The sequence below is a fragment of the Talpa occidentalis genome, unplaced genomic scaffold, assembly GCF_014898055.3.
Source record: "Talpa occidentalis isolate TD23 unplaced genomic scaffold, MPIMG_talOcc4v2.1 talOcc4.5, whole genome shotgun sequence".
In the NCBI taxonomy this organism is placed as follows: Eukaryota; Metazoa; Chordata; class Mammalia; order Eulipotyphla; family Talpidae; genus Talpa; species Talpa occidentalis.
The window spans coordinates 47,152,390-47,167,396 of record NW_023604861.1 but is presented as its reverse complement, the minus strand read 5'-3'; the positions used below and the strand labels follow the sequence as shown (position 1 = coordinate 47,167,396).

At 37.6% G+C, this 15,007-nt stretch overlaps 1 protein-coding gene across 2 annotated transcripts; it reads left to right on the top strand.

Annotated features, from left to right (window-relative positions):
• The first annotated feature begins 139 nt into the window (after positions 1–139).
• SLC46A3 (solute carrier family 46 member 3) lies at positions 140–14,968 on the top strand. 2 transcript variants are annotated; one of them, XM_037527079.2, is made up of 6 exons: positions 140–463; positions 1,127–1,338; positions 3,298–4,168; positions 5,565–5,648; positions 11,496–11,652; positions 13,693–14,968. In XM_037527079.2, exons 2-6 carry the CDS (start codon positions 1,150–1,152, stop codon positions 13,775–13,777), a joined length of 1,386 nt encoding a protein of 461 aa, XP_037382976.1. In that variant the 5' UTR covers positions 140–463; positions 1,127–1,149; the 3' UTR covers positions 13,778–14,968. The 2 variants fall into 2 exon arrangements, with proteins under 2 accessions (XP_037382976.1, XP_037382978.1); XM_037527081.2 differs by lacking the exons at positions 11,496–11,652; positions 13,693–14,968 and adding an exon at positions 7,220–8,246.
• Positions 14,969–15,007: the final 39 nt, after the last annotated feature.

Sequence of the window (15,007 nt, the reverse complement as noted above, 5' to 3'; positions counted from 1 at the left end):
GCCGAGGGCAAGTCCCACGGCCGACCCACCCACAGGGGCACTGAACCACCGGCGGGCAGAGAAGCGACCGCTCGGGGAACAGCTGCCTGGCGCGCCGGGGCCACCGGAGCTTGCCGAGGCCGGGGCGCGGCCACCGAGGTGCCCAGCCAGGGCCGCGCTGCGCCCGGTCGCCGCTGTCACTTTGGATTCCGAAGTGCGCTCTCCTCGGGTTGCTTGCAGACGAGGGCTTAAGTGTCCCTGGTGAGTGTGTTTGGGCTAATCCAAAGCAACCGCCCGACTCAGAGGGCGGTGCGGGCCCGGCCGCCCCGGAGGTCAGTGCCCTCGCGCGTCCTCAGCTACCTCAGGCTCCGGCACTTGCTGCTCAGGAGGCGCCTCCGGAGCGCAGGGCACCGGCCAAAGAGGAATCAACCCGGAAAACTGTCATCCCTGCGCCTAGCCTGGCAGAAAGACTGGTAACTGCGGGGTGAGTTTAAAAAAAAAAAAAAAAAATCCCCTTATGACTGGGAGCTGTTTTACAAAGTTGCCCTTCCTGGCGGCTGTTTACATGCAGGGAAGAAACAGTAACAGTTTCGTAACTGTAGTGCCCTGAGAGGAACCTCTTTTCCCTTGTGAAAACCAACTGGTAATACACAATATAATGTGATCACTGGCTAACCAAAATGGTGACGGTGACAACTTAAGGGTTTTTTTTTTTTTAATATTCTTAAAGATGGTTTGATCCCTAACAGGTCTTACTCTTAAAAATGGGAAGTATGACAGCCTCTACTTTACTCAATATTGTAAAAGTTACTGAATTAGGAAGTTTTTACTGCTTTCTGTCCCCTAGTTTGCTTCTTGACCCCACATGATTAAAAAAACACAGCTTCTGTAGAGGGGAAAAATAGGGGAGGGAGGTAACTGGGAGGGAGCCCCCTGCTCTCTAAGGTAAGGACTCTAGGTATTCTGGAGGGGTGTGTGGTGTGGTAACAGACATCTGAATAGGTGTGAACCTAGTCCCCTAAATCATATATGGTGTTGTAAACCAATGTTGCATCAACAAAAACCAAAAGGATAAAGATTTTTTAAAAATAGCAGCATCTTTGATAAGAATACAGTTGTTTAACTCTCTCCTTTTTCTTTTCTGTAGAGTTTGGCTATCTACCAAGCAATATGAAGATTTTATTTGTAGAACCTGCCCTTTGCATTAGTGCATTTGCTATGACTTTGGTTGGTCCACTGACAACACAATATGTGTATAAGAGAATATGGGACAAAACTGTTAACTCTAGTATTACAACTGATAGCAATATTTCTAAATGTGAAATGCACGAAAACAGTCCAGTATTTGCATTCCAGGAGGTAAGAAATTAAAATATTCCTAAAATATAATAAAAAAGGAACTTGTAATGGGAACATGCAACCTTTACACGAAAGAGGACATTGCACTCACCATGCATTGTTCTCTCAAGGATCACCATAAAACTCCTAAGTCCCAGTCCAAAAGTCTTTATTCGTTTATTCCATTTGAAGATTACTAACACCTTTAATCTGCCTCTTCTACTTAAAACCCCCTTCTTCAGTCATACAGATTCTTCTCCATTCTCAGTATCTCAGCAAAGTCTCATCTCCTCTGTGGCTATCTTCTTTCTCCTTCCCACCCAAAAGCCTGCACGTTGGACCAAGGCCAGCAGGAACAAGTTCTTGGTGGAGTGAAACATGGTGTTTCTGCCTTTCTCCTACTTGCTTCTTCACAGCCCACTTCCATTGCATGTGCGTGACCCAGTTTTCAGTGACCCCTGAAATTGAGTCACTTCTGAAGACTGTGATGAGCCTGTCATGAGCATGGGGTGGGGAGCATCACTGCCCACCATTTGTCATTCATCATCTGATATTATCAAATCAGCTTTGACTCCCAAGTATGTGAGGGCATCAAGGCAGCAGAGCACTCCTTTTGGCTCTGAGGACACCAAAAATATTTAGCCAGACATTATAGAGCCTTTTCTCCCTCTCTAGCCTCCTCCCCCAATTATTTGGTTAAAACAGGAGGTATAGGACCATTCCCCTTAGACAGTTTTTAATAAAGCCTACCAATGTCCAAATGCAACAGAGATAGCATCCAGCTTCTAGAACTTTTTCCCCATAATTCTTGACAAACAGACCATTCTTATAAACTCTGAACTCAGTATTATTTTATAATGGCAAGTCTTGGCTCTTCCTCCCCAAAGGAACAAAAAATTAAAGGGAATTTGTGTCACCTGCCTGCTGGCTCTTCAGTTTTCTTCTCAGAGAGCTGGGGCTATGACTGGAGATGAAGCCTGGGGGAAATGGCAGAGGGCTGGAGAAGAAAGGTTCTAGCACTTCTTCCTTATGTGTTCCCTGGATGTGAATCATAGCCTTGCTGGGGTGAGACCTAGCTATTCAGCACTGCCCTGGTTCTTATTCAATTCCTAATTTCCATGGAGAAATTTCCTTGGAACTGACTACTCTGGACAGTCACGCAAACCTTAAGGTGTTGGTCTATACTGAGGTCATAAACATAGAAAGGCAAGTGTCTTCCCTTCTTGGTTTTGTTTAATAGGCTTATCGATTTCTGTGCTTTCCTTCTCTTAACTCCTTGGAGGAGTAAGAGAGACAAAGGAGGAGTGTACTTGACTCTCTGGAAAGTAGGCTGCTCTTGCCCTCCAGGAATGAGGGGACACAGGGCTTGAGCTAGTCACTCGGTGGCGTCTGTGACTGTGTAGGTGATGCATATTGACCCTACCTTCAGCCTGGTTCAGCTGCTGAGAGCCCCCAATGCCCAGAACAGTAATTTCATTTTGAAGATTTTTACCAGAATTTTAAACTTATTGACTATTGTTTTGCTTATTGCTTTTTAATTGGATTAATGTTTAAGGAAAAAACACTGGCCTAGATACCTCCCCTTCAAGTTGATGCTCTAGAGCTACAAGGGTATTGCTATTGCTTTAGAGCAGGGATCATGATCTCTCAGTACTAACTGTTCATAGAAGAAAGTCTTCTTTCTTTCTCGCCAGTCCCAGAGACTTTGGATTATGAGTCCAAAGACAGGACACACTGGTGTACACATTTTTATGATTAAAGTCCCCACTGGGCTGGGAAACCTGATGCCTTGATGACTATATCACTTCTTGATATTTGCGTTGCAAAGTGGACAAAGATTTAAGCTGTATCAAACTCATGCACCAGAGATTCCACCTCTGTGACCTACTGGCAATGTCATGAAAATTGTGCACCATGATGTTTTGATGCCTATTGTACAAACCTCTGTAAACATATTGTCTTCTTTTTATTTCTTTGCAGGAAGTTCAGAAAAAAGTGTCCCTTTTTAATCTGCAGATGGACATAAGTGGATTAATTCCGGGTCTAGTGTCTTCATTCATATTTCTGTCTTATAGTGATCACAAAGGACGAAAATTCCCTATGATTTTGTCTTGCATGGGTGCACTCGCAACCAGTGTTTGGCTCTGTTTGCTTTCCTATTTTGCCTTTCCATTCCAGCTATTGATCGCATCTACCTTTATTGCTTCCTTTTGTGGCAATTCTACCACATTTTTGGGAGCCTGTTTTGCCTATATCGTTGACCAATGTAAAGAAGAGAAACAAAGAACATTTCGAATAGCTATAACTGACTTCTTACTTGGACTTGTTACTGGATTAACAGGACTGTCTTCTGGCTATTTTATTAGAGAACTAGATTATACGTGGTCATTTTTAGTTATTACTCTGGCTCATACTGTTAACTTGATTTATATTTTATTTTTTCTTGATGATTCAATGAAAGAGACTTCATCTCAGAATGTTTCCGTATCATGCAGTGAAGCGTTTAAAAACCTATTTAACCGAACTTACATGCTTTTTAAAAATTCTGCTGGTAGGGGACGATCTCTGCTCTTTTTGTTACTTTTTACAATGATCAGTTACTTTTTTGTGATAATTGGCGCTGCCCCCATTTTTATCCTTTATGAATTAGATTCACCACTCTGCTGGAATGAAGTTTTTATAGGTTATGGGTCAGCATTGGGTAGCATCTCTTTCTTGACTAGTTTCCTAGGAATATGGCTTTTTTCTTACTGTATGAAAGACATTTACATGGCCTTCATTGGAATTTTTACCACCATGGTGGGAATGGCTATGACTGCTTTTGCCACAACAACACTGATGATGTTTTTAGGTGAGTAACAAATGTAGCCTTAGAACTGACTGTGTATTTGATCTTTATATAAAATAAATTCAGTCTGTTGGGAGAGAAATTTTCATATTAAATTCTCCATTCAATCCATTCTAGTTCAGTTAAAAGTTATTTGTTAAAAGCTAGTTTGCAAGAAACTATAATCCACTGAATTTTTTCCAAATGTGTATTTTTGCCAAAAAAAAATTTTTGAGAAATGTTCTTGTGAATCATCTCTTTGATATAGGTTTCACCAGACTGAGTATTTCATAAAATGCTGCTAACACTACATCCCATAAAAAATTTTAAAAATAAAGTATACACCAAAGATTCACAAGACAAATCATATTCATTGAATATATTCAATAAGAAAATTCTTTGACAAGGTTTTACAAATGGTCATTTCATGAATTGTCATTTGGCAAGTTACTTTTTGGCAACTTGAACTGCACCCTTAGATACCTACGTCAGAAATAGTTTTTGTAGGGCTTGAATGAGAGACTACATTGAAAGGTTTGTAGGCTCTCTATATTGGGACCATGGGGAAAGTCCAATTTAATCTTTTTCTGCAAAGGCAGTGTTGACCTCTTGCTATCCTTTAGAAAAGTGGGAAGACCAAACAGAATTGGGCTTAGATTCTATCATAGCATCCAGGTGATCTAGGTGATCCTGGAAAAGTTACTTTACCACTGTGAGTCCTCATTTTTTCATCTGAAAAAATCAGCATAACAGTCCCTAATTCAGAGGGCAATAATGCATATTAAAATAGTTAACCATAAAGCACTTAGCACAACACCCAATATTCAATAAATGCCAGTTCTCCTTGTCTCCCTTAGAGTTAGTTTCCAAGGCAAAGTAAGTTAATATATATGAAAGCATGTCAAAAACTTTAAAGCAATCTGCAAATATAATATATTGCTATTTTATAATATAACTAAAATGCTACTGATTATTAAAGGTCATACTTTAAGGCCAGATGCAATTTGTGTTCATGAAGTTTATCAGCCAAAAAGGTGAACAAACAAGATGATAAAGAACCAGTTTATTAATAAATGAGTCAATATAATAAAAGAGTGCAAACACTAAAAATTGCACTAGGGATGAAAAGGCAAAAAAACGGAAAAAAAGCTAAGTCGCGATTTGTTAAGTGAGAGGTAATGATTAGGGAAATATATATATGGGCCTAAAATTTTGGTGAACTCTAGTTCTTAGCACTGCAGTGTGAATTTGAAAGTAAACTAACAAACATACCTGTCTATAATTATTTTAATTTATTAAGCAGACTACAATTAATCTTCAGCTGCAGTGAATTAGGATGCTTATAGAAAATGAAATATTTTGAAAGTGTTTCATATTAAAATTGACCATTAGTTTTCTGATTTCCAATTCTTTCTCACAGTCAGGTTGCCTTTCCTTTTCACTGTCGTTCCACTGTCTGTTCTACGGTCCATGATGTCAGCAGTGGTTGGTTCCACTGAACAAGGTGAGTTTAATTTGTTTAAGAAATATAATTAATCTATAATCTTAATCTATAATTTGTAAAAACTCAAATTTATGTACAATCAGTGTTTAAGTCTTCAAAATATTCTATCACCCTTTTTCATCACAAAACTACTTTTGAATTAAGTGGTAAGTTCTGTGTTAGGAAGAGGCTATATTCATGCAAGGGACTACTACCCAGGGTTTCATGCTTTACAGGACTTGCTTTCAACATTGCCCTGTCCAGGAGGAGAGGAGTCCTCTGGCCAGTTGGTTATGCCCACTGGGAGCTCCCACCCATACACATACACACTTCTAAACTACACTCTAGGCACCTAAGTCCCCATGTTTCCCAGCCAGACAGCTCTGGGCTCATATCTAGTGAATGCCTAGAAGACCTTCCTTAGACATTTTCTCCTGAGGGTGGACAGTGACTTCAGTGTGTTCACCTCTAGATCAAAAAGATAGCTAAGCAGTGACTCCTTATAGAAGGGTCTGATGCATCTTTGGAAAACCTGAGTGGCATGTTTATGGCCATGTATAAAGGCTTTTTGAGCCAGATGAGCAAGTGGTACTATACAGTGTTGGTGGGCTGCAGCCTATAGGCCAGGGCCTGAGGGCAAAGGGCCAACTTTCCCCATGCTGTCATGTCCCTACATCTAAAAGGTCTGAGAATTCTAGGTTGTGTCTGGCCTTCCAGATCATTACAAGGGTATTTTTCAGAGTAGGGAGACAACATATTTTAGCTAATGATTTGTTAGTATTAAAACTTTAAATACTTAGATTATAATATGTAGACCTCCAATTATATGCTAGCTTTGGGACATATGTATGTTAGAACTGAGCCTGAATCAGAGTCCTGGCAGGAAAAAGGATCCACTATGCCCGAGACTTTAATAAAAGGCAGTGCAGAGGAATAGGCAGTAGTGGATGGCCCTAGTAGAGAGGGAGTGGAGAAGAAACGCCACATCCCACTGAACAAGCACAACAGGAAGTTAGACAAGCAAGGAAGTTCAAGTTATATAATCAGCTTCCCAAGCACAGAGCAGGGCACAAAACATTAGAGTTGGCAGGAAAGGGGAAGAATTACCAATACTGAAAGCAAATGAATTAAATTTCAAGTTAGAACTGTTTACTAAGATATTAAGCATATCAGGTTGTCCTCCTTCCCCTTTGTGTTATATGAATTTTATTAGGCTCTGGAGCTTTCTTTGATTCATGCCTTATTCTGGTACAAATGTTCATATTAATTTATGAATAATTCATAAATATGCTATTATATTTATGCCAATTTAGTCAACACTGGGAAGACTACATGATTCAGTAAATTAAAAAATGTATTTCCTTATTATTTTCTACTCAGGAGATATAACTATATATAGATAGATTTTCACTTATAGATTATACAATGATTAATTGGAAAACCACTTAGAAATATAAATTTACTATAGTATGCAAATATCTACCTGCTTCCTTGGATTATACAATGGTTTTTTTAAATATGATACGAAAGCACAATGAAAGAAAAAATAGATAAATTAGACTTTGTCCTAATTAAAAACTTTTGTATTTCAGAGAATAGCATCAAGAACATGAAAAAACCTCTCACAGGAATATATTTGCAAATAATACATCTGATAAAGAGCTTGCATGTAGAATATTTAAGAACTCTTGAAATTCAACAAAAAAAACTAATTAAAAACTGGGGAAAATGTTTGTATAGACACCTCTACAAAGATGTATAAATGGCTACAAGCAGATGAAAAAAGATTCAACATCATTATCTGTTAGGGAAAAGCAAATCAAAACTACAGGGCTCACTAGGATGACTAAAATAACAAAGACCATGACAAGTGTTGGTGAGGATATGGAGAATTGATGCCCTTATACACTGATTGTGGGAAAACAAAGTGATGCAGCCATTTGGCAGAACAGCTTGGTAGCTCCTCAGAAAGTTGGAGTTTTATGATTCAGCAGCAATTCTACTCCTAGGTATATGCCCAAGAGCACTGAAAACATAAATCCACACAGAATTTTGTACACAGTGTTCGTAGCAACATTATATTAACCAAAAGTAGAAAATGTAAATGTCCATGAACTAATGAATGGATAAATAAAATGTGGTTCATCTGCCAAATGGAATAGTACTTGGCAATAAAAGGAAATGAATTGTTATATGCTACAACATGGATGAACTTGAAATCATTATGCTAAATGAAAGATGCTGGTCACAAAAGACCACATATTATGATGTAAATATAATTCCATTTATATGAAATTTCCATATAATTTCTGTCCATAGAGACAGAAATTCAATTAATGTTTAAGAGAAAGGAAGTCACTTTAGCAGTCACTTCCTTTCGGGGGTGATTATAACGGTCTAAAGTTAGATAATATGATGCTTGTCCAACTCTGTGAACATATTAACAATCACTGAACTGTACATTAAACTTTTTTATTGCTGAGTAGTATTCCATTGTGTCCATATCTTCTTGATCCAGTCATCTATTTTGGGGCATTTGGGTTGTTTCCATAGCTTGCCTATTGTAAATAGTGCTGCAGTAAACAGGGGTGCAGGTATCCTTTTGAATTAATGTTTTTGTGTCCTTTGGTTAGATTCCTAGGAGTGGAATTGCCGGATCCTCCAGAAGTGCCATTTTTAGTAGTTTGAGGAACCTCCACACAGCTTTCCATAGTGGTTGGAACAGTTTGTACTCCCACCAGCAATGTGGGAGAATTCCTTTTTCTCCACATCCTTGCCAACATTTGTTGTTTCCTATTTTTTTTAATATGTTCCATTCTTACTGGTGGAAGGTGGTATTTCATTGGGTAAGGTGGTATCACATTACCCTAATTACAAGTGATGTTGAACATTTTTTCATATACCTATTGGCCATCATGCCATTTGCAGCAACATGGATGGAGTTGGAAGGGATTGTGCTTAGTGAAATAAGCCAGAAGGAAAAGGAGAAATATCAAATGGATTCACTTATAGGAGGAATGTAGGGAAACCAAATAAAGGACCAGGAAAAAGAAATAATTATAATAAATTAATAAATAAAATTAACAGGCAACTATTAATCAGAGACACACTGCAGGGAGTTGGAGTGGGAGTGGGAGAGGGAGAGGGATCAAAACAGGAGAGGGAATCTGATCTTATTACAAGGGACTATGGTGATGGCGCACACAGGTGAATTGGTGATGGGAATTTTGCAGGGACTATACCTGAAAGGGGAAAACATGCATTGTTCAAAAAGGAAGAACAATGTAAAATATATATATAAAAATAAAAAAAACTTTAAAAAAAGTTTTATGATATGTGAATTATATATCAGTGAAGCTTTTCAGTTAAGAAAGAAGGTACCTGCTTGATTTAGAACTGAAATAGACCTTTGTTTTTGTTTATATTTGATTTATAAAATCTTTAAAAACGTCATTTCATATTATTAAATGTAGTGACCTTTTTAAGTGTTTAGTTTAAAAGGTTGGCTTGCATTTTGGCATTTCTGAATTCTAATTTTGTGAATTAGGATTCCATTATTTTGGGATTTTATAATTACTTCATTTTTCAAATACAAACTAAGTAATCCTTTGGTGGTGTTGCAATTTCCATAACTGAATATATTCCCACCTGTAAGCCTGATGGTATTGCAATTTCCATAACTGAATATATTCCCACCTGTCATTTTCTAAAAACAAATATTTTTGTGAAAACATTATATACTTAAAATAATAAGAGAAGCAGGGAAAGCTGCGGAAGTTTTCAGATGCCTGTCAGTCTATTACCTTAAATATGAAAACTGGATTTGGATGATTATTTTGAAATCTCTGTGCTGCTTGTGGGTTTTTTTTTCTTCTGATTTTTCCCCATTTCTTTTTTGTTTGTTTTTGTTGATATCTTCATGATTATAAATGAAAACACAGTAACATGATTTCAGTTTTGAGAATTTTTTTAAATTTAGATAAAAACTAAATACCACTTATTATTTAATCCAATTAATCTCTGACAGCTATTAAGCATGAACTTCTCAGGGAAGGTCAGCAATAAGCTGAAACTACTTTATAATAATATGGCTGGTTGTGTCAGAACAGAGGTTGCACTGCCTGCCTCTTCCCACCGAGAATATATTCAAGCCACTGCATAATGGGACTAGTGCTTTGTGGTCTGTCCTCCATGGCACTATCCCTGGCTGTAGCAAAGGATTTGCAATAAAATAAAATAATAAGGTAGACAAGAGGATTTCTTCTCAATTAAGCTGACTTACGTATCAACATCATTTACAGAGGCAGTAAGTATTCTACTTAATGACTGATAACTGGCTCCTTAATGAAGATTTTATTCATTCATTTGACAAATACGTATGAAACATTTACCAGCACAGCTAGGCCCTGGGGACACAGCAGTGAACGAAGGTGTCTTGGCATAGACAGGATTTTCATTTTAGTCCAAGGAAACCACATAAATGATAACACCATTTCTGAAGAGATATGTTTATTTTCTGAACATTTCCTGTTGTTCAAGGAAGAATCTGCTGATTTGTGTCAAAACATGTGTAATAGAGTAAAAAGTTTACATAGATAAAAATCAATACACAGTCTAAAAGAGTAAGACCATGGAGAAAATAGAAACATGTAAACCATAACCCAGTTTGAAGGGTAATCCTCAAGCTTGACTTTGCCTTCCTATCAGTTCAGATATAACTATTTACTTAAGTTGCATTTTTATAAAAGAACATGGCCATTATCATGGAAAAGTAAATTTGGTGAAGTAGGGAGAAAGAATAGTGGTTTAATGATAGCATCAGCAAAAACTATATAGGAACTTATACCAAGGAAGTCATGGAGAAATAAGAATGGTTACAAATGTTTTATATTGTATTGCAAAATTTGACAAACAGGAAGAAAAGTATGTCTGAATGACCAGGCTATGTTTTGGAGGTTTAACTCTTCTATCAATATGGTCTTAGATTCTAGACAAAATTAAAAATGGTTAGAATAATGACCATCTTCTGACTCTGAACTTGCACTGACCATGCAGACATTTCATGCTTCTTGAACAGTGCTCATGGCCTCCCCTTCGCCAGACTTGGTGTGTGACAAGTGTGAAGGGCAGCAGAATCTCCACTCTTCTCACCCTTGTGAACCACCTCAGCGTGGTTTATACTCTTGCAAGCAGATAAGACAGAAAAAACACTTAACATCAAACCATAGTATTAAAAAAACAGTAACAAAAGAAACCATAGTTTAATTCACTAAGGCACAGTCTTTGACTTGGTAAGTCAAACAGGCAGGCATCAAAAAAAATTATTTAACTGAATTTTTGTCACTTTGGAGAGAGGGTTCAAATTCCAATTGCAAAAAAATGTATAAGAGCACTTCGCTTTGCCTGTAGCTGTCACTCTTCCAGATCTGAGAGGCTGATAAAAAGATTTCTTTGCCTTTCAAGAGAGGAAAGATCTGCTGCTAGGAGCCATTCTGCCCCTACAAAACAAGTTGTCACAAGGGAAAGTGGGCTATAGCATCTAGAACCTCAGATGAATGTAGTCTCTGGCTGAGGCCGGGCAGGGAGGGGAGATGTGTGGTGCTCCAATAAGTCAGCCACTGTGTCCTTTTTGCTGTGCCCTATGAATATTGGCTATTGTGTTTTCAACATCTCTCCCATCAAGTCCAAGGAGAACTCTTACCTCCGTTTCTTTACCTGCAAAATGGATTACTGATTTCTCACAGAGCTTGACAGAATAGCTTTACCAAGTAGTACCTCCATGTTTGTTCTTTTCAATAAACAATAATTTTCTCCATTTTTGTAATTCAGCATTTTCTTTTTTTCCCTCTACACCCTGACCCCAAACAGGTACCCTTTTTGCTTGTATTGCTTTCTCAGAAACACTCAGTGGAGTCATTGCAGTTTCTACTTTCAATGGAATTTATTCAGCCACCGTTGCTTGGTACCCAGGCTTTATCTTTCTGTTGTCTGCTGTTCTGTTACTACTTCCAGCCACCAGTCTATGGTATGTAATTTTTAAAATCATTTTATCCAAGGATAACCAGGTTGAGTGAATTCCCTCAACTTGCCAGTAATATGACATAGATCTATTGAAGTTTTATCACAGGGTGAACTTTTCTCAAGAAGCATTAGACTTGAAGACACCTGTCAATAATTTTACAGATTCGGATGACATGGCTGACCAAAATCAGGAAAAAGAAAGACTAGATTGGATAGAGACTCTGAGAAGTTACCCCATTTCTTTAAATATAGGCAGTTAATTAAATTAGTATCTAAGAATATAGGTATATATATTCAAACTGTGATTTTTCTAGAGTATAATAGCCTCTGATGGCCAAGGTTACCATAAAAGGATATACTCTAATATGGATTCTTGGATAAATGACAAAAGCAGATAGCAGACACTAAATATTAGGAATCTCTTTCCAGAGAGTTGGACTAATTTAATGACTCCCTTTTAATATGTAAATGCCCAAGTATGCAAATAAAAATAATTACAAAATTCAAGTTATGAATTGTTCATAGAATAAAAAGATCAGACATAAGCATAAGACAATATTTATTTCTCCCTTTGTCTTTTTAACAAAAAGTTTAAGCCAATTAGGTAAGTGGTTACGAAGGCACCCAAGCAAATATATTGATATTTGAATCATTCTATGGGGCTAAAACTTTGAGTTGCGAGCTCATTAACCTGTCTCACCTGGGCTATGTCCATTTCACAGGACTAATGGGAACCTACAGAAGGTGGGGCACAATTGTCAGGCATCTGGGCTTTCTGGTATGCACAGTGGATGTGGCTGTCAGAGAGCAAGTATCACATGCTTGCAATCGTAAAACTTTCTACCAAGACTGTGAACTTCTTAACAGGCTGTCCAAATGTTATTCATAGTTTCACCTCAATGCATGTGGTCTCAACTGAATGCTGACACCTACATCTGTGTAAGATAGAGTACAGTATTATTGACAGTTCCTCTGTAATTGATGAGAAGTTACTTGATATCTTTTTTTTTTAAAGAGACTATTCACCTACTCATATGACAAATTAAAAATAATATGCTGTATTAGTGAGCACATTATGAGACAGTCAGTCTTACCCATTGTTGGGTTTAATGTTACTCAATACTATCATTTTTATTTATTTATTTTACATCAAAGAACTAGGGTGTAGTCCAGAGGTGCCTGGGGGTAAGAGGATTCACCAGAGACAGAGTGAGGAGCAGAACAGGTAGATTTTTTACTAAAATACAATGCTGAGGATAGCAGCGGGTGAGACAGGAAAGGACTGCTATGTCCTATGTGAGTCAGGTCCCTGGCTGGGGATCGAACTCCATATCATGGAGTATCCGTATCATGAAAAATGACTTTAGTCAGAATTGTATTCATGGAGGGCCTCCCCTGGTGGCCCAGTGGTTGAGCGCTGGGTTGCGAGGCTGCCTGCAGCCTCTGCAGCACCAGTTCGATCCCCAACCACTGGCGAGGGTCCCACAAAAAAAAAAAAAAAGAATTGTATTCATAGAGAGTGGGATAACAGGTTGAATTTTATTTTCATTTCTACTTATGAACAGTTTTTTTATAATTAGAAAATTTTTATAATTAGTGCAGATGGATAAAAGGTAATTATCCTTTCAAAAATGCTTCTTATAATATGAATGTAGATGGTCTTCTGAGATTCTTTTAACCCTATGCTGTTCGATATTTTTAAAATTAAAATTATGTGCTATTTAAATTATTTCCAGATCTTTTTGTCCTAACTTCAGATATAGCTACTAAACATGAACTTCAGTAAGAGCTCTAGTTATAACTATTTTATATGTGTAGACATTGGGGCAGATGGATAGTCTAGGCTCTGGATAAGAAAGAACTCAAGCAGATTTTTTATCATATGCAGAACACTGTGCATAACAAGTCAGTTAGATTCAAAATACCAGGATGATCCTTCTTTGCATAATTTATTAAAAACCATATAACCAGGAAAAAGAAGGAATACAGATTATTTGGGTGTTGCCTTAATCCCAATTTTAAAATGTCTTGTTTGCTTTGGCAGTGTCGCCAAGTGCACCAGCTGGAATGAGGGAAGCTATATGCGTCACACAGAAGTAGAATCTAATGAAGACTCTTCGGACAGATGACAAATTGTGATTTAAAAAAAAATATGCGCATATCATTCTCTGACTTCTGAAGGCTATAACCTAGCTCCACAATCAATCCTTCCTGAATAATCAAAGCTCTACGTCCTTCGTTTTAAAAAGAACACTCAGGGAAATTGTTCCTGGCACGAGCTCCTGACAGTACCATGCACTTTGAGCACTTTATGAAGAAATACCATGTGATCTGTTTCCAATAGAACCAATCAAAATACTTCCCACTTTTGGATTTAGGGGGAAAAAACAGGAATTGAATGGTGTAAGAAGGGATTAAGAAACGCAATACAATTAAAAGCAATAATCTCCTTGATATACTCCAATCACATTGAGACGAAGAACTTTTTACCTCAGTTTCTTCATCTGCAAAATAGGTTTCTGACCTTTCTCAAGGATTTTGAAGGCACAACTTGAAAATTATGAGAACTTGACTGACAGGAAAATAATGACAAAAGTTTTAAATACTTATAATTTTATCTCTACTTGGATAATGCTGTTTGATAGAGCCCATCAAGGTACTGGTAATAGTCAAAGCTTTTAAAAAAAATGAAAATCCCTAGAAGGGACACATTGAAATAATCCATTTTCATCTTTTTAATGTTTCATTAGTGATAGGCATGTTAACTCTATATGTAAATAGCAGTGATTGGATAACAAAATACTTTCTAAAGAAATGTGAATACTGAATAAGCAGCTAATTGTCAAGTAATATTACTGCACCAGTATTCATTATTTCTGTGAAAGGATGTCTATTTCTTGCTCCCTTACACTCATCCTGGTATCCATCCTGGTCTCTCAAAACACGTTTTCATGCCACCTTTTTTTAAAAAACACCTTTCCATTTGCACTTTAGTCCTTTGAAACTTTCAAGTAACAGCAAAACATTGCTTTCTCAGTGTAGCCTTCTTACCATTTCTTCTCTTCTCTCCAGACCTCCTCCAGCCCCTGCAGAGCACTTTGTGGATATTTAGATGCTAGCACTTTCCATTCTGGCATTTGTTTGCCTGTTTGACCATGAGCATATTGAGGACAGGGACATTCTTTGATTACTCAGTGTATTCTCAATAAATGTTTGTTGAATATTTTCAGTGCCTACAAAATTTTGTCTTTAATGCATTATGGGAGTAGCCACTGATACCATGCAACAATCATTAAGCCAGCCTAGCAAATAAACTGGAAAATGTGTTGGCCCATATACCTTTTAAATTGGTATCTTCA

Excerpts from the sequence above, each read along its gene's own strand:
- SLC46A3 (XM_037527079.2), top strand. The coding sequence starts at position 1,150 with ATGAAGATTTTATTTGTAGAACCTGCCCTTTGCATTAGTGCATTTGCT. Across the intron at positions 1,339-3,297 it reads CAGTATTTGCATTCCAGGAG|GAAGTTCAGAAAAAAGTGTC; the intron begins GTAAGAAATTAA and ends ATTTCTTTGCAG. Across the intron at positions 5,649-11,495 it reads GGTTGGTTCCACTGAACAAG|GTACCCTTTTTGCTTGTATT; the intron begins GTGAGTTTAATT and ends GACCCCAAACAG.